At 27.3% G+C, this 21,884-nt stretch overlaps 1 protein-coding gene across 1 annotated transcript in view; it reads left to right on the forward strand.

The window, feature by feature from the left end:
* The first annotated feature begins 7,055 nt into the window (after positions 1–7,055).
* IRSp53 (Insulin receptor substrate 53 kDa) overlaps positions 7,056–21,884 on the forward strand; it is a 130,237-nt gene continuing 115,408 nt past the window's right edge. Inside the window, exons 1-2 of the mRNA XM_085488341.1 lie at positions 7,056–7,191; positions 19,957–20,164. Of these exons, the coding sequence (XP_085344467.1) occupies positions 20,120–20,164 (45 nt within the window). The 5' untranslated portion in view covers positions 7,056–7,191; positions 19,957–20,119. The remainder of the gene's footprint in view (positions 7,192–19,956; positions 20,165–21,884) is intronic.

A 21,884-nucleotide genomic window follows, 5' to 3' on the forward strand; every position in this document is an offset into this window, starting at 1 on the left:
GACTAAAATTATCATGAAAATATTATGCTGTATTGTAAATGTTAATAAAATATTTTATGTTTCACTTTCTTGGCATCTATTCTATTTATACTACTTCAAGAATCATAAGTTTTAATATATTAAATTAATATATTAAAACAATAAAAATACAAATTAACGCTCGTGTAAAATTTAAAATTAATAAAACATAAAAAATAGGCCAAATAAACGAGTCAAAATAATTTAGATGTAAGAATAATTGAAAATTATTTATTCATAATATAAACCGGCCCAATATCACACCGACACAAATTAAAATAGCTTCTATGGTTAAGGCAACCATCAATTTCAAGAGGCATAATCCAGACATTTTATTCACAAGAGTCAATAAAGGGGACGTTACGGAGTTAGCAATGGAGAAAAAATATTACATAAATAAGGTTGAAAATTTGCTAAATGATACTAATACTTACATAAAAATCAATTGTAACCCAGCATTAAAAATAGAAAGAGATTTAAATATCATTATAAAAAAATGGCTAAAAAAGGATTTTATTACCAAAACGGAATACTATTTACGGTTTGCCCAAAATCCATAAAAAAGACACTCCTTTTAGAATTATAGTTTCGTCGGTGAACACAGCTTTATTTATCCATAAAATTTTGATTAAAAGCATTCCTAAAGCGAATAGTTTTGTTAATAACAGTTTCGATTTGTGCAATGCTCTGTCTGGAAAAACTTTAGACAGTGAAGATATAATAGTTTCATTAGATGTTGTCTTTTTATTCACAAATGTCCCTCTGGATCTTGCAATGGAATGCATTAATAATAGATGGCATTACATCGAACCACATACTAAAATTCCAAAAAACGAATTTTTGAACGCGATTAAATTTATATTAACATCCACTTTTTTCAAATTTAACAACACTACATATAAACAAATATACGGAGCCCCTATGGGATCTCTTCTATCTCCAATAATTGCTGATTTAGTTTTGCAAGATCTTAAAACATCTATCATTGACACATCTAATTGGAATTTGACGTTTTACTATCGTTATGTAGATGATATCTTATTGGCAACAAATGCGAAAAATATACCACATATCATAGACAAATTCAACGAATACCACGAAAGATTGAAATTCACAGTTGAAAGAGAAGAGAATCGTAGCATTAGTTTCCTTGACATTTCTATTAATGTGATTGAGGATGCGATATATGTAGATTGGTTCCATAAAAAACCTTTTTCAGGTAGATTTTTATCTTTTTATTCCAACCATCCGATGTGCCACAAATTAGGCACTATTTATAATTTAGTGGACAGAGCACTACTATTGTCGCATCCTCGATTCCATGGTAAAAATTTGCATACAGTTATAAATGTTTTGTTATCAAATGGCTACCCTCTTGCTCTTATTTTTAATGAAATAAATCGCAGGATTAAGAATCTTATCGGCAGCAAATTAAATATAACTGATAAAAAAAATAAAAAAGGTCCTCACGATAACAAAGATAAAAATAACAAATTTGTTGCAATTTCATATGTAGAATCCATCTCCGAAAAAATATCAGCTAATATTAAAAAATCGGATGTAAATGTAGAATATCGTGTTTTGAAAAATCTAAACAATTGGATTAAAACACATAAAGACAAGGATGATGACTTCAGCAATTCAAATGTTGTATATAAAATCAATTGTAGAGACTGTGACGCAACTTATATTGGACAAACAAAAAGACAATTACGTACCAGACTTAACGAACATAAAAACAATTTTAAATTAGACTCTGCAAGACATTCGGTGATTTCTGAACATATTTTAAATAATAAGCATACTTTTGACTGGGAAGAAGGGACTGAAATATTAGATCATGAAATCAACTATAATAAAAGACTTATTTCTGAAATGTTATACATAAAAGAACATAAAAATAGTATAAATTTAAAGAAAGACATCGAATCTCTTGAAAGCTGCTATTTTGACATTTTAGAAGAATTATCTGACACACATTTTTAATAAAAAAAAAAAAACAAATTAACCTTTAACTATTGACAACACTATTGACTATATAAACAGGCTAAGATATAATAATGACACACTATTCCTTGATATTGCTGAGTCGCAATAACCAACACATAACATCAACATGTAAGTTATTGCTAATTTATATTTTTCGGAGTGTTCTTCATTGGAATCCTTTTAATATATCTATTTTGTGGGAAAAAAGGGCTTGAATAAATGGGACTCATCTCGTGAAAATGCCGGAACAGACTGTTCGCGCTGTCCAACGACAAATTTGGACTCCGTGCATTTATTTGAGAGATGGTCTTAAACATAAGACATCTAAGAATAATTGTTTCAACCATTGTAATTAAATCGAATGATAATCGAAGTTTCGTCTTTACATAGCTTGCGAGATTATGTTTAAATTTCTTTATTATATTTTATAATTTTATACTTGCGGTTGATTGTATTGATAAAGACCTAGTAAGATCGAAACGTCTATATTTATATTATGAATAAATAATTTTTAATTATCCTTACATCTAAATTATTTACGCTCGTTTATTTGGCCTACTTTTTATGTTTTATTAATTTTAATATATTAATATATAATCAGTTTTAATATATTTAATATTATTATAATTTATTTACTGTATGTGCATATGAGCGAAATTAATAAAACATGTTTTTTATATCTTATTGCGATAAATATTAATATTTTTTTACTGTGGTAAATATTAATCAGAGAAACTCTTATAAAATTCTTCCAATACCATGTTGCCCTACGATTACTATGAATTTCAAGATAAGTTCTAAAAGAAAATTCTCTCTGTGTAGATTTTTGGATGCCGCAAATCAAATTTTACTAGCACGTCAGATTTTCTAAATAATTGAAGTTTTAATGTGTCAAAAATGGCTTTCTTGATATTTGAGATTTTTTGGTAAAATAACGCAGAAAAAAATTAGTCACTATAGCTAAATTTTAACTTTTCATATTTTTTGTTTAAAATTTAATTATCATGCTTAAATTTTAGCTAATATTTTTTTAGTTATAGAATTCTCCATTAAACAACTAAAAAATATTAGTTATTATAGCTAAAATATGTATAATAACTAATTTTCAAGTTATAATAGGAACAAAAATCTAAAATTTAGTTATAGTAGCTAATTTTTTTCATGAAGTTTAACGTTTTTTTAAGTCTGATCAAATATGAACATTGTTAATCCCCTATAAAAAATATTTTTTTATTTCAATATTTTATTTTTGGCCATGTAAATGAAAGATTAAAGCTGGAAACTACTTCTCATATAGATATGCTCCTGAAAAAACAAAATTATTTTTTCCAAAAAATTGTTCCCCTTTAAATCATACAACTTTTATATCTGGACCATTTTTTTCAAAATGCGTATTTATTTCGAAAAATTCAAGATAAGCAATTAAAATACATATAAGACACTCTATATACAAATATACATTTAATGAAATCTATCACGATAAATTATACTTATTTAAATCTATCACGATAAGTTAAGGTATTTATTTATATCGATAGCTCTAAATTGTCTAAATTACAAATTATGAATATAATTATATGACTTCTAAATATATCAAGCTAAAAAAAATTTTGTGGGGATGAATAAATAAATTCATGATCAGAATTTCCAGATAACATTAATCTTTTTCAAAAAAATTTTCAAATATCGCAAAAGAGCCATTTTTTGCACATTAAATTTCAATTATTTTAGAAACTTGACGTGTTGGTGAAAATTGGCTTGCGGCATTGTTTCAGAAATCCATAAGGAACACCTTGTCTGTGGTTTAAAATAATATAAAAAAAAAATAATATAATTTTTATCACGTATATTCTGTTAATTTGTGACCTAATATGATATCTGTATTTATTAATATCCGATTATATTTCATATAGTAAAGATAAGATTAGACGGCTGCACGCGTGTCGTAAATGCGTGATAAAGCCCCGTTAACTATAAGGAATTCAATTAAAAAGTCCTATATATACATATATTAACTATATATTAACATATATAGACGCACATAGGACTTTTTAATTGAATTCCTCGTCATTCCCTTCCGTCTCTCTCCCGAGAAAGTCGCAGCGAAAAAGTTCAATTAAATGTTGCTGCGTTTTCAATTAAAACTTTATGGAGTAATTCGTTGTTAATGTCGACTATAAATTGTGCGATGCACATGTAAGGTGTCGTAAGAAATTCAAATTTTATAGCAACTCTTGAAATGTATATATATGTATATAAATAAATGTATTAATCTATTTTGATTTAATGCATTCGCGTCTAAAATATAAATTATTGTATTGTAAATTATATAGGCACAAGAAAAATATTGTTTTTGTCACGTTTTGACCGAATTCTGCTGAAGAATAACTGCGCGAGTTTTCATCCGAGAAATCTCTCTACAATATCCTACTGTAAATTAAATGTAATCTTAGTAATTTATGTTTCCGTAACACCTTTTAGTATCTACGTACTCTATTATAATTTTCGAAGATATTAAAGTTTGCTAAAGAAACAATGAAGATAATATACAAGTTTTCTTCGTATTAAATAATTATGCGCTTTGAATAACATTTTTTAGCCTATATATTTAATTTCTCGTATATATTATATAATAATATGTATAAGGCAATTAAGCAAAAAACATGTATAATATAAATTTCTTTTCGAACATAAGATCGAAGTTATAGTTACTTTCCATAGTTTTCTGACACTAATTTTTACATTTTATTTTATCACGTCAATTTTAAAATATGTAATTATAATAAACAAAAAAGGCTATTTTAACATTACAACAATATATGAAGTATTGAAAACATTTTATTACAATCAAAATTAAGCCTTGTTAAGATTTTTAGTCTTTAAAAGAAATAATTGTCTTAATTAGAATTAATAACATTTGTAGTTTATAATAATACATAAAATCTATTATGGAAAAGTTATGAATTAGATAATTGAAAATCCATCAAAAATATAATTTTAATTTATATATTTATTCAAATTTAAAGATTCTCAGGTCGTTGAATACTTGAATACGAATGTAATGTCAAAATTGACAAATTTAAAACGCATACATAAATTTTTGCATAATTTTTGCAAACATTTAAAATTTTCACATTTATATTAAATTTGTTAGATTTGATATTATAATTCGTATTCAACGATCTAAAAAATTTTTGAATTTGATAATAAACATGTTTAAAAATTATTTGATACATTTTCAATGATTTAATTTAGAACTTTCCTCAATAGATTTATATTTAACCCCATGAAAATTTTATCTAATCATATAGTTGATACATATACACACAATAAATTTTGTCTTAATGTTGAAAGTCTTAACAGCATATTTAATTTTAATAAACGTAATAAAATTTGTCGATTATGTTATATCATAGCAATAATATGATAAAACACATTAAAATAAATTTTTATCATTTTAATTGCAAATTTCTTAAACCTGTGAGATTATGATGCAATTTTAAAAACCGGAATTAAATATTCAACATAAAAAAATATTAGAAAGTGCCCAGTCTTGTTTCTGCGTATCATTTTGCTAAATTGAACTATATGTAATTATATTGTTCATACATGAAAAACAAAATTATTAATGTGTCGCATATACTTATATTTTTACTGTGATAAAATTTCTTCATACATATACCGTTATTACATGTGTTATGGTATTTAAAACAGGTTAAGACGCGACATTAAGAGCATATATATATATATATATAAACTCGATATTGAATCTTAATAACATATTCAATTTTGATCGTAATAAAATTTGTCGTTATACCATAGCTATAATATAACAAAATATATTAAAATATATTTATTCACAATTTTAATTGAACATTTTATAAAATTGTGAGATTATGATGCAATTTTAAAACCTGGAATTATATTTAATATAAAAAAATGTTAGATAGTAACTATATATATTATATATAAAAGTCTTGTTTTTGCATATCATTTCTTTTATCGAATTGTATAATTATATATTGTTGATTCTATGACGTGTGTTAATATTTAAAACAGATTAAGGTACAACGTTAAAAATATAGACTCAATATTCTAACACATTATATTCAATTTTGATTGCAATAAAATTTGTCTACGTCATAACGTGACAAATTATATTAAAACAGTTATTTATAATTTTAATTGCAAATTTCGCAAAATTGTAAAGTTTATTACAATATTACAATTATGAAAATCAGAATCATATTTAACATAAAAAATTATTAATTTAATGTAAAAAAATTCTAGAAACCTAGAAATCATATTTAACATAAAAAATAATAGAAAGTACCTTTGTAATCTTATTTTTATGTCCCAGATAGCAATGCGTACGTCATTTGACATTTAATGACGTCAATTTGTTATCACATATATGTTCATGGTATTTAAAACAAGTTAAGGTACAATGTTAAGAATATAGATTCAATATTCTAACAATATATTCAATTTTGATCGCAATAAAATTTGTTGAATATTTCATACTTATAATATATGACATATATTAAAATAATTTTTTATGTAATTTTAATTGAAATTTTCTCAAAATTTGATGAGGTTATGATGCAATTTTAAAAATCAAAATCGTATTTAACACAAAAAATATTTAGAATAAAGATATAGATATCGTATTTGACAAATATAAAAAATATTAGAAAATAATAATCTTGTTTTTACACTCCAGATAGCAAGCGTAATTTTTATTTAATGACGGATATTTTTTTCTATATTGAATTGAGTATCTGTATTTATGAAATTATACATTTGTACATCATTTATAAATTATATATCTGTATTTATGGAAATGAAAATTGTGCGATACATGTGTCGCATACACATTTTTTACGGCGAGATAGAGATTCTTCGTACATATACCGTTATGACATGTGTTCACGGTATTTAAAACAGGTTAAGGCGCGACGTTCAGAGCGTACATACAGGATTCGATATCTCGTGCGCCGGTCGGGCTGCGCCGAGGCCGGCCGGCCGCACTCGGCGGTTCTCGTCCCGCGTCGCGCCAGTGCTCTCGCGTGCGTCGAGCCGAGCGTGTCGTTTCGAAGTTGTTCGTGTGCCTCGCGCTGTCACTTTTCCGGAGCGCCTACCAACCCTCCTCGTGATCCGGACTTCCCCCGACGGGGATCTCAGGTGAGCCCCTCGTGTAATCGCTGGAGGGAGAGGGATTACAGTCAATCGGGACTCAATTATACATAAACATTCTCGAATGTGGGATTAGTCCGGTAATGGGGCTTTAAAAGTAATTTACGTGATAGATGGAGAGCCTGAGACGATTGAGAAATTGGAGTTAAGGATTGTTGTAGTTCTCTCCTTCGTCGATTTGTATCTCAAATTAACGGAGTAAAGAAGCTCGGTTTGTGCGTCGAGATTATTGAATTGTTTCGATTTTAAATGGTTGTAAAATGTACCCTTGAGGACGAAAAGTGTTTTCTCTTTTTTAATTGAACACATGAAGAGAGAAAGACAATTTTATATTTATTACTTATTAATAATATAAACTTTTAATTCAAAGTTTTAAAAATTTATTTAAAAAATGCTTTTTTTTTTTATTTAATTATTTTGCACGACACATAAACATAAAATTTAATATTATATTTGTTTATTGTCAACAATTGTGTGAATGTGAGAATAAAAAAATTTGCAATAAACTTACAATATATATTGGTGAAATAACAAATATATTACTGTTGATATAAAATTAAAATTTTTGCAATATTTGATCGTTTTACTTATATACGAATTATGCATATAAATAAATAATTTAATTATCAAAAATATCTTGAGTGAAAAATTTAAGCGAACATTTTTTTTAAACAATTCCAGTGGACGCGCAAAATGTCCACGTTAAATTACGTAACAAATAAACACCTCATATTTTCTACGTCTTCAAAGTCACACAAAAACCTGATGAGCGACGCTTATTTTTCTACCGTCTCGTAAATATCGCAGTATTTTGTATTTTGTTCTTCCTGAATCGCACCATATATATATATATATATATATATATATATGCACATACATATGAGTCGTGGCGACAATTGTTATTGCACGATTATTTAGATCCCACATTCATTAGACCCTGAATGCTTCGTGATGTTTTGACCTCAATGTTTACAATCTCGTATTAGGATTTCCCCTTCTTTTACGCCCGGCTCGAAAATATGCTCGAAAAATATGCGACGAATTTAAGAAATCTTGTGAAATACGAACGAGGAAATTGTACGCACGAAATATATGTATACATCCCATGTCTCGCGAAAGAGTTTGTCGATGTGCCCCGGATATTTGTGCAGTCATGCCGACATTGCGAATCTAACGAAATCTACGGAAATACGTATTTCCGTAGATGCGAGATAAATCGGAGAATTGGAAATTGCGTACAATGTAAATCGCATGGAAATATCTTGAAGGAAAGGTTTGATTCGTAAAATGTAAAAAAAATCGTTCCTCCTCTACCTCTTACTACGTGAAACGCATTTATAATTAAAATACGAAAAGACGTGTACACGATTATGTATAAGGAAAAAAATCATATTCAAAAAAGTAATCGCGATAGAAAGAAACAAGGAAATAAAATTTAATATTTTTTATCTAGAAAGATATCTAATTTATGATAAATAAATATTTAACAAATATAATCAGTCGTAATGAATACTTTAGAAATGTTTTTTTGTGTATATCCTATGTATAATTATACTGTTTTATATTTTTTAATTTTACTTAATTAAAATATATCAATGATCCACATCTGAATTCCGGATATTAAATCGGAGATATATTTATCTATTTATATATTTATTTATTTAATGCATTTATATCGGAGGTATATCCCGGATAGATTTTGCTTAATTAAAAATAAAAAATAATTAAAAATATAAAACAATAATAAATATGTAAAATAAACTAAAAATATATATAAAAACAATAATTATATAAATACAATATACACAAAAAAGGTTCTAAAATTTTTATTATAATGTGTTCTGATTTTTTTGAAAGAGTTATCGATCATATATCTCCAGTGAGGATAGTAAAAATAATTTACGCTCTTGCATATTGCAATGTAAATACCAAAATTACAACTAATGACCCATATCTAGTTCCGAGTCTAGTTGCGGATCAGTGATATAAAGTCGGTATTATTTTACATGGAGTACATTACAAATTATTTCTGAGCAAAACAAAAATAATGACAATTACCGAGCCAACAAACAAGAGTAAAATAAAAATAGAAGCAAACATTTTGATAAACACAAAAGTAATGCAAAATAAGAGATATTGTAGATACGTAAAAATACTATACCTTTACAAAAAATAAAAAATGGCATTTTTATGACACTGAAATTATTGATTTTAATGCTAGAAGTTAAAAAAACATTGTTCAGCTTGATTTTCTATACATTTTAAACAACATATATGCATATATGTATGTGCTACAACACAGCACGTTTATGTTTCGCGGTTAAAACACATTGTCATAACATAGTTAAAGAACAAACAACCGCAAACGAAAATTAATTACTCAATTTAGCATAAAACTATTTATCTTTATTCAATTCAATATTTTATATTTTATGTTATAGAATTTTATTCTATATTTTATATTTGTATATTATATTTTATATTATAGAGAAGTCTTGAGATGATAACATCTCAAGCCTTCTCTATAATATAAAATATTTGCACAATATTATATTTTTAGTGAACTTTTAAAGAATATTTAATTTAATATCAATATAGATAAAATGTAAATATATTTACATACAAAAATAAAAAACAAATTGTGAAATTTTTAAAAAGTATGTGCTATTTGGAATTTGAAATTTTTTGCTTAATGGAAGAAATAAATTAATTTGAGTAAAAAATTGAAAAATTGAACAAAACTATATCTCTTTCTTTTCCACCCATTTTTATCGCGTCTCTTAAAGTTGAACGTGCAAAATGGCTGGTCCATTTCGCCATTATTGAAGTTTTGATAAAAAAAAAAAGAAAAATGTATAAGCGCGTGAGTTCGAACTGGCTCGAACCGAATGTCAGCTGCAAATCGGAATTTATGTCTCGGCAAAGCGGCAGATAATTCACGGGTCGAGATCATCGGGGCTCTATTGCAGCTCGTAATTCGTTGTTAACGCTTTATTGCGTACTGATTTCCGTCATAATATAAATTTTCTTTTACTTTCCACCTGCGCATCTTTCTATCCTTTCTAACCAACTTTTCAACGTATTGTAACTTTCCTTTATTCGCGTTACGTAAACCCGTATTTTCTCAGATTCATAATATGTGTTCTAAATTGATTAATGATGAGTAGACTGTAATTACTGGTCTTTTGCTTCTTTCTTCTCTGAGAAAAAGAAAGAAAACAGATTAAGTTATATATTTTCCGTTATTTTTTATAAAGTTATAAATCACATGGTTTAAAAAGAAATATTTTTTCATTATTTCTCTTATATATTTTTTATGCTTTTAGTTAAAAAAAACTTAGTATTTTAAGAAAATGTAATAACTTTGTATGTATATACTATATTCCAAAATTTCTATTTATACATACATACCTATATATATTTTTTCATAAATAATATTTTTATTAATTTTATAAATTAAATAAAATATAAATTATTATTATTATTATTATATATAATTATATATAATATTATTTCTTTTACATTTTTCATGTTTTTCATGATATTACATAATTTGAATAGGAATAAGAGGAATAAATATGTTACATTTTCCTAATTTATTTTTGTACGTATATTATATTTTTATAAATTATATTTTTATTAATTAATTTGAAATATATGTATAAATTATTATATGACAATCATACACATATATATAAATATTATATATACAGGGCTATAGCTTCATAGCTTCTATTTTAGAAATTATTATATATACTAACTTAACCTAACCTAACCTAATCTAACCTAACCTAATGTATATATGATTACATATATAGGGATATATAGGAACAAAAAACTAGGACTATAGCTTCCATTTTAGGGATATACATATATATATTTCCTAAAATGGAAGCTATAAAGATACTATTACTTTGTCGGGAGCGAAATACGGTGGGTCATACGATGAAAGGGGAACAAAGAATAGTTTCCTCCCTCATTATCGCAATGAATATGGGCGCTTCTGTTCGTTTTTGCACCCGTTTTTTTTTGCGTTCGGAGGTTAATTAACGTCCATAAGAATTTCTTTGACGGCGCGGAGGATAAGGGAACGTCATCGATGGATAAATAAAGCAAAGGGGCGGGGCCCTTTGAGGCGATAATTAAAGCTACGATGTAAGAGAGGGAGGAAATGATGGCGGAACGGGAGGGAGAAGGTGGCTTTGAAAGCCAAGGATGTTTTAGCTCGCGAGAGAAAAAAAAGAGGTAAAACGGCTGCTTTCGAGAGAGGTGCGTGTGCTTTTTTCGCACCAATTTACAGCTCGTGGAATCTCGTTTATGGAACTAGTCCCTATAAACTTTCCCCTTCACTGGCCTTGAAGAAGAAGATTATCGCGTCGCTAATAAAATTATTCTCGATATTATATATATTTTGTTGATGCTTTAAATGTATTAATATGTACTTATATTATGTTTTTTTTTGTGCAATATATATTGGAAGGAAAATGGAATTAAAAATCGGTGCATCATTTTTTAATTTTGTGCGAAGAAAAATTCCTCGAACTTGCAGGTATTATTTTGTTCGAATTTCAAGCAAACTTAGAAAATTTTCTAATGCAATTTTTTAAAATATTTTCTTTCTAATTTTCGATTAATTATTTAAGATACATTTTTTCACTTGCATAACATTTTTATTTTCTTATCATTAAAAATTACAACTGAAGAATGTCAATTATTTGTAATATCCAATTATCAAAAAAAGAATTTAAAAAAATTTTCCAAGTCTCAATAAAATTTTATGAAAATTCCCTGAGTTTTTAGATAAAAAGAAACCTCTAAGAAATCTAAATTTTTCTAAAAAGTGTAAACATCCTGATATTCTTTTTAACGATCTCCATGTTGGGTCTTCTCTTAAATTGTTTACAGTCGTGAACAATTTAAGTATTAATATTAAATATTATATTTTTTTAATAATACAAACTCTTTCTAAGAGAAAGAAGAGAAATAAAAAATATCTTTATCAATGGAAAAATTTATAAATATATTAGTTAAATGATTTATAAATAGAAGTTTATGATGAAACATCTTCAGAAATATACTGAGATGAGCAAAGAAATTAGCTATCCAAAAAAATTCGTAAACAACAGATATCCCTAAGATTTCTACAAATAGAACAAAAATAACATTCAAACATTTAACTAAAATGTGCTTGTATAATTTTAAATGTTACTATCTGTTATTAACGGGTTTATTCGGATCATTTATTCCTTATTTGAAACGCTCACTTACCTCGACATAGTATTTTCAGGATTAATCTACTAGACATAAACTTTCATTTATAAACCATTATTCAGCTCAATTGGAAGTAATGAAAGGAAGAAAAGGAATTTTCTTCCTCTCTCTTTTTTTCTTTAAACTCGGACCGACAGATTTTAGAAACACCGATTCGCAAAAAAAAGAGTAAAAAAGTTCTATTCAAGAGAATCGTTTGAAAAGCGTATTATAATATCTATATCCACAATTTTTTTTAAATAAAAATGACATTTTCTTATTTGCGATGTCAGGAAAAAATGTTAGAGCTCACGCTCAAAGAATGCATTATTTCAGATTGAAATGGTGAAAGAGAAGAAAATTCTTTCCGCATAAAATTTTTGCACAGGTTAGGTTGTTGTTGACAACAGACAGCGTCAGACATTGTCGCGTAACTTATGTAAATATCGCTTCGACACAAGTCAGCTCGGGGAAAGCTCGGAATATTTAATCCCCGGAGAAAGAGGAGGGTGTATGAGGGACGTGGGTTGTCGACCGTGCACTAATAAACAATAAATATTCACGCCGGTGTGCGTATGATGTAACAATGCTGTATTACGCAACGAAGAAAGTATAAGTTCGAAGCGCCTCTATCGTCGATGCACGTGATTGATAGCGCGTTATTCGGCCCGACAGAGGTGAGTTTCGAGTGAACAATAATTAACGTCGAGAGAAATCGTGTTTAGCATACATGAATACACGTTTTTATTCATTAATCTATATTTTGATTTCCTATCCGATTTGTAAGTCATAATTAACAGAGAATTACAATTAATATCAATTAATATAATTTACGTGTCGATGCATTTTGTGATTCTCAATAATGATAATTAAAGAATGTATATCTATAATATTTACATTTTATTATTTTATTATCTGATTAATTTTTATTATATTTATATATATTTGTTATCATTATATTTATTACTATTATTTATTTTGTTATTATATTTATTATTATATTTATTATTATTGTTATAGATTTATTAATATTTTATTTTATTATTATATTTATTATATTTTTTTATTAATTTTTATTATTTTTGCATTTTATTATTTTATTATTTCTCTAATTAATTTTTATTCTATTATAGTAAACGTTTTCATGAAATGTAACATATATGATGCATTCATTTAATCGTTTATCGATTTAATTGTATTTTAATTAACGGGGAATTTTTACAATTATTAAATCAACATTTACAAGTGCATACATGTCGATGCAGAGTCGATGCAATTTGATTCTCGATAACAAATAAAGAATGCATATCCATAACATTGATATTTTATTTTCTTATTATTGATTAATTTTTTAAATTCTATTGTAATAGAGACGTTTTCACGAAATGTAAGGTTATATATACATTTTTTTATTTCGATTTACTGATAATTATTTATTATTTTTTATTATTATTATTATTATTTTTATTATTTTTATTATTTATTATTTATTATTATTATTATTTTTATTATTTATTATAATTATTATTATTATATTTATTTTACCTCTCTTACCACGTTTACCCCTTCATCGCCTGGAACCTAAAACAATCGGGCACATCCGAGACTTCAATATTAGCGATCGAACGTGGAGTATCGAATACTTTAAAACGTTCCTAGCCCGTCGTCCATCGGTTGAATTCGCAAGTTTGCCGAGTGCGTCGGTGATTAGAGAGATTAAAGGGAAACATTTTATCGTAAACGATTCGAGAGAATTTAATTCGCCTGAAAGCTTTCGGGGTGAGCGAGCGTTTGCGAAGCTTGTGTCGGCGAAATTCGCGGACGAACGGGCGAGCGAATATTCGCGAGAGAGAGAGAGAGAGAGAGAGAGAGAGAGAGAGAGAGAGAGTTCGATAGGCCATGTTGAATTTTGCGGCGCTTTCATCGTTTAATCGAATCTTCCGCTCTGTATTAACGATCGAGATCGAATCGTTTGCGCATATGCGTGTATCGATCGATATGATTTAACAAATCCGACGAGCCCTTTCTTCCCCTCTTGTTCTCCATAGATACGTGCAACATTTCGGTGATCGAGTCATGGATATCGTTTGATTACACATTTTGAATGGATTGATAATTTCGATAACGCTTTCTGTAGTATATACAAATATGTATATGTATATATGTGAGAACTTCTTATTCGCTCTTTTCGAAATTTGTAATCGACCGCGAATGACTTGGTTATTTAGATGATTATAAATTAATTTTTTCTATTACATTTAATTTAAAATATTAAAATTATTTATATATTTTTAATTATAGTAATTTACAGCTAATACAATTTATTTTAAAGCAAAATGTTTCTTGAAGATTTTTGAAATTTTACTAGCTCTTTCAAATTTCAAAAATAATTAAGATTTTTAATATGTATAAAAAATGGCCTTTTTACGATATTTGATATTTTTTTGTAAAAGAGGTACGTTGACATTACCTATATGAAAAAAATCTGATCAAATAATTATGAATGTATAAAATGCATTTTTTAAATTTCAATATCTTACTTTTTAATCATGTTAAAAAGGATTTAAATACGAAGTTGCCAGTGAATGCTAATAAAAATTAGCTTGCAGCATTTAAAAATCTATAAGTAACACCTTGTCTAGTTTAAAATAACGAAAAAAAAAATTTTTTTAAATTAGTGTTATTATTAGCATATATTATTATATTTATATTTTTTATATCATTATAAAAAATTAAAATTAAAAATAATAAAAAAAAAATATATATATATAACGAGGTTTCGAACAAATGTTGCTGAATCACTCAGGATTATTGATAAAGTCGGTAAACGGTCCTCGTGCCAATTTTGTGCGCGAGTTTGTGTAGTCGCGGATTAATTTATGAAAATGTCAATTTATTAATTAAGCTCGCCCGCACAGACTCGCGAATCGCGAGAGCGGCCGCTTAATTATTAAACGAGCCTATTATATGTTACACATATGTACGCACACGGAGTTGCCGCGCGATTGATATTTCGTTTGCAATTGCCAGTTTGCTCTTTCGTTATTTCGCAAGTGACACTCTCACAATCGCCGCTCGCTGCCGCCACGATATTATCGACGTAATTCGCAATTATTCGCAAGCGTTTACCTTTGGTAAACGGACGTCTTCTGTAAATTGTATTACGCGAATTTCAGTGTTCCGAGAATGTCATGAATTTTATATGTCTACGACGTATCTTTTTTTCGACAAATTATTGATTAAAGGTTCTCATTATTATGTCTGACACAAGCGCGAGAGGTAATAATACATATATTCTGTTGAATTATACTGTTAATGTTAATAATTGTATCGTTAATAATACGTGCAATAATTTTAAATGACGTTTACTGCCTTATTATTTTTGAAAAAGATATATATATGTATAAAAATATATTATTATTTAATTAACTATACTATTGTTATAACTACTATTTTACTACTATTACATACTATAACGTATACTATAACAACTACTATTGTATTACTATTGCAGTACTATTACACTATAGATACTATTATTAACTATTATTATAATAACTATAATAGTATACGTATTCTACTTTATTATACTATATTCTAACAACTATTATTATAGTAATTATATTACTATATGCAATAACTATATATATATTAAGAGTTTAACTAGGCTCTGTAATATATAAATATAAATTTAACATATATAAGATAGGCAATAAGAGCCAAATCGCGGATGACAGTGCGTTATTCTAAACGAAACTAAATTTTTTCGTTAGAATTAAATACCTGTGCACAAGGCACCAAATTTTTACTTGGACACGGCCAAGATATAAAATTGGAATAATCTCTACAAGAGATTTTTAATTCCATGTATCCCCTATTCCCCCTAAATTTTTCTCTCGCACTTTATTTCTTTAGGGGGAATAGGGGATACATGGAATTAAAAATCTCTTGTAGAGATTATTCCAATTTTATATCTTGGCCGTGTCCAAGTAAAAATTTGGTGCCTTGTGCACAGGTATTTAATTCTAACGAAAAAATTTAGTTTCGTTTAGAATAACGCACTGTCATCCGCGATTTGGCTCTTATTGCCTATCTTATATATGTTAAATTTATATTTATATATTACAGAGCCTAGTTAAACTCTTAATTTATACACGCTGGCTTAAAGGCGTTTATTTACCAACATTAATATATATAACAGAGAAAAGTATAGAATCGAAAGGATCTGAATAGCTCAGTTGGAAGAGCAGTCGCCCGGCAAGCGAAAGGTCTCGGGTTCGATTCCCGATTCTGCGACTTTCGGATCTATATTTTTCTCTCGCACTTTATTTCTTTAGGGGGAATAGGGGATACATGGAATTAAAAATCTCTTGTAGAGATTATTCCAATTTTATATCTTGGCCGTGTCCAAGTAAAAATTTGGTGCCTTGTGCACAGGTATTTAATTCTAACGAAAAAATTTAGTTTCGTTTAGAATAACGCACTGTCATCCGCGATTTGGCTCTTATTGCCTATCTTATATATGTTAAATTTATATTTATATATATATTACTATACTCTAAGTCTATTATTATATAATATATATTACTATCTCTATATATTATTATATCACGTAACAACTATACATTATTAATAATTGACTATTATATTGTAGTAATGTATAGTATATATGCTATATTCCCTATAGCACGAAATATTGACGGAATATTGCAAAAATATTGTTTTGCAAGATTGAAATATTGCATGCAATATTCCTAAAAGCTTGCCAATATATAGATATGTCCGCCCTCAAACTATATTGTGCAACATTTCTGCAATGATACTGATTTATTTCTACAAAGACGAATATAATATTTATAAAATATTGCAGAATATTAATTTTTTTATTTTTTTTATTTATTCAGACATTTATTTATTTTATTTCTGAGCAATCAATTTAATATTTGAGTTCCCTGTATTAGGATCGTATCAGAAAAAATTAAATTGATTAAAAGTGTTGATTGTAATTGCTACTTTTTGCATGCTTTATATAATTCTCGGGACTAAAACTTAATGCAAGTTAGATAGTTCAGCTTGCGGCGCATAGTGGTAAATGAAAGAACTATGTAATTGCATTATAATATAGCAGTAATATTTTGCAATGTCTCCAATAAAATAATAACTTATTATATTTGCACAATATTGCTGCAATATTTGTAATATGGCGCAATATTGAAATATTTATGCAATATTTTAGTAATATTTCGTGCTGTAGGGGATATATATATATATATATATATATATATATATATATATATGTTTATACATATATGTATATATTTAACATTATAGAAATATAATACAAATTTTGTTTACTTAATATAATCCCTTTCTTGATTAAATAAATTAAATTTTGTAAAACCTTCTATACACAATAAAGATAATTTTGTTTATTAAAAAATATTTGTCGTTTTAAAGATTGCAAATTCTATAAAATTGAAAATATAATGTTGAGAGAGAAAATATACTTTATTATAACATATCAATAACACCCTACATTTTCTCCTATCGGATAAAATCTCTTTTGTCAACTTTCTCATTTTTAATAAAAATATATTTATTAATATCTCTTTATTAATATATCTCGGAGAAAGAGAATAATAAGAGACAAAATAATGATAAACAACCTATATAAAAGCAGCCATAATCGACCCATAAAGTTTACTCCATAAAGTTGAAGAAGCTGTGATTTAAAAATTCGCGTCGAAAAATTCATTTATTCAGACATTTATTTATCTCATTTCTGAGCAATCAATTTAATATTTGAGTTCCCTGTATTAGGATCGTATCAGAAAAAATTAAATTGATTAAAAGTGTTGACTGTAATTGCTACTTTTTGCATGCTTTATATAATTCTCGGGACTAAAACTTAATGCAAGTTAGATAGTTCAGCTTGCGGCGCATAGTGGTAAATGAAAGAACTATGTAATTGCATTATAACATAGCAGTAATATTTTGCAATGTCTCCAATAAAATAATAACTTATTATATTTGCACAATATTGCTGCAATATTTGTAATATGGCGCAATATTGAAATATTTATGCAATATTTTAATAATATTTCGTGCTATAGGGGATATTACTAGTATATATACTAGTGTATTACTAGTATATACTATTATATATTATTATGTCATATAATAGTTATTACAATGATAATTATTACTATCATATAATAACTATATGTACTATATATTATTATAGTAACATATACTATATATAGTAATATATACTATATATTACTATGAAATAACTATTACAATGACAACTATTACAGTATATTATTACAATAATGAATTATTATAATAACTATTGATTAGTTACGACTAACTTAGTCGTAACTAATTTAACTAATTTTGTTATTGCACATATCCTAATATTTAATAACTATTATATATATATATATATATATATATATATATAATTGTACATTATACATATAAAGTAATAATATTGCATAATAAAATTAAAATAAAATATATTACTATATATAGTATTATACTATATCTGGTTTTCAATCTGCAATCAGTGAACCACTTCGACACGCGATCCGTAGATCCGCATTGAGAAATACATTACAAGAGCGGCGAAGTTATGTGGTGTTTTCTCGTATAGTCGTTCGCGCATACCGGGTGTCCTTGCGGAATGAAAGTACTTGTGACCTCTCTCTCTCGTCCGTGTATGAGTAATGCTTAGCCCGAGCTTAGCCTAAGCGGCCGGCGTTCTGAGATTCCAGTCGGCCATTCCTGCCGATTGATCATATAATCGAACGAGGAATGCACTTTTCTATTAGCGATTATTATCATAAAAAAACATATAGTAACGGATAAATAGTTGAGTGTATACACGAAGCGGAATACCAGTGAAGTCAAAGACCTACGAACTTATAAAGATCTATTAGTTTAAAGATTTTTATATATCTAAAGATTCTACATATGGATTTTTTTGTTATAAATGTAAAATTAATATATTTTTTAAATTTATTAAGGATGCAATATTAATTTTTAAATTGTTATTTATTAGTTAAATTGTCATTTATTAGTTATTAGTACATAACATATATATATATATATATATATATTGTAATTTATATAAAAAAATAAGCTGGTTTTGTTTTAAAAAATTTAATTGACTTTTAAATGATCAAAAACACAATCAAAGGCAATTTTATGTCACGATTTTTATATCGAAATTCTACTTTTCCTTGGCATATTTTTAAAAAATTCCGTGGTTTCCAAATATTTGCTTCATGAGATTAAAATAAGTCACCCTGTATGCAATATTAAATTTTATATTTCTTAGTTATTACACGTATTAATATTAATATAGAAAATATAATTGAGAGGATAGTTGAAAATTAGTTTATTAAATGCTTTTTTCTTGCACCTACATATGTTTTCATTTTAACGAACTTTTGTGAGTCAATTCTAATTTTCTCTGTTCTGTTTTCCCTCGTATTCTAGATTCGGAGCGTTATATATCAACCGGGTGATCGAGTGTAGTGGATCGAGTTCGGGAAAGCGGAGCGATCACGTGAGATCCGGTCTCGGGAAGACGAAAAAATATGAGCATCTCACAAAGTTAGAGGAAAAAAAACAAAATTTTCATCTAAGAGGAGGTCATATCATGGAGACCGAGGAGCTGACCAGACTTGTCGACGAGATCTATAAGGTGAGTGATAATATATTTTCAAGTTATCATTTAATTAACGAAGATTCAATGAGAACAGAGAAATACATATATTCATTATATATTGAAAAAATTAATTTTTTAAGGAATAAAAATATCTGTACTTTTTATATATCGAAAATAATATAACGTGCGTGTAAATATGAGAAATAATAATTGATAATAAATAAATAAATGAATAAATAATAATTTAATTAATTATTTTAAATATATTAAGATAATGTCGGAATAGTTTTGTGTTATCAATCGAAAAGTGAGATTAGACTATAAATCTATTTATTGGCTATACAGATTGTTTATTACCTGAAATTATAAGCTAACGCGGTTTATTAATATTAAGTACTTTTGTGGAAAAGGATTTATCAATCTGCATATAGTCATTCAAAATATAAATTCAATTTTATTTATATTTTGATAATTTCATTTATATTTATTGATATATTATATTTTGATTATTATTTATATTTTGAATCTAACCTCACTTTTCGATTTCGATAAAATAGAACTAATCCGATATCCTCTTAATAATTATAATTTTAAATAATTTTTAATAATTATAATAAATAATCATATATTTTATTATTAATCACAACTGATTATTTTCACAAATTCGATATAAAATAAAGCTGACAGTCATCGCGATCGAAATCGACATTTTTAAAAAGCTCATTCGACAGAGATCGATTAGCTTCGTAATCAGGCCATCGACGCTAATTATTGCGACGCTCGTGAAGCCACGATGACGATAAAACGACGACGTCTCATCGTTATAATCTCGCAGAGATCGCGCCGCGATAACGAGATAACCGTCGATTAACTTCGGTTATCGCGACGGTCTGTAGTTTATGGGGTCCCGTCGCTGACAAGCGAGTCCCATGGCGCGAGTATATCACGACGCGGGTAGTTATGTTTCAGCATGTGTACGAAAGGGGGAATGGGGGATGAGTAGAATGCGTGGTGGATATTAATTGGCTTCCGATCTACACGATAGGGGAGATTGCATCCTTCCTCCACCTCCCTTACCCCACCCTTTAGCGTGTGCCGTCGGTTTCTGTATCAAAGTTTGTAGAGAGTGCTAGCGCGTTGCCGTATGTCATTCCATCCATAACCGCACATTTTTTTATACACTCAATATACATATATTAATTTTATAAAACCGATAATATAGCATGTAGATGAATATAATATATATATATATATATATATATATATATAAATATATATTATTCGACGGCGACGCTAGCGCCCTCTACGAACTTCGATAGTAGATTTTATTTTAAAAATTGAAGGTGACCTTTACGTGACCTTCAAATAACTATCCAAGGTCAAATATTTGCCACTATCTTATGTCTCCATTAAAGTCATATAACACTTTTGTTTGAAACATTATATATATATATATATATATATATATATATATATATATATAGGGTGTTCCATTTAAAAAAATCGATTCAAATATATCAAACATTGCGTTAAATTGAAAAATGTTTCCAACAAAAGTGTTATATGACTTCAATGGAGACATAAGATAGTGGCAAATATTTGACTTTGGATAGTCGTTTGAAGGTCACGTAAAGGTCACCTTCAATTTTTAAAATAAAATTTACTATCGAAGTTCGTAGAGGGCGCTAGCGTCGCCGTCAAATGTCCTTCCATAACCGCAGATTTTTTTATACTCAATATATATATATTATATTAA

This window comes from Nylanderia fulva, unplaced genomic scaffold (genome assembly GCF_048542155.1).
Source record: "Nylanderia fulva isolate GAGA-0341 unplaced genomic scaffold, ASM4854215v1 Scaffold68, whole genome shotgun sequence".
Lineage (NCBI taxonomy): Eukaryota > Metazoa > Arthropoda > Insecta > Hymenoptera > Formicidae > Nylanderia > Nylanderia fulva.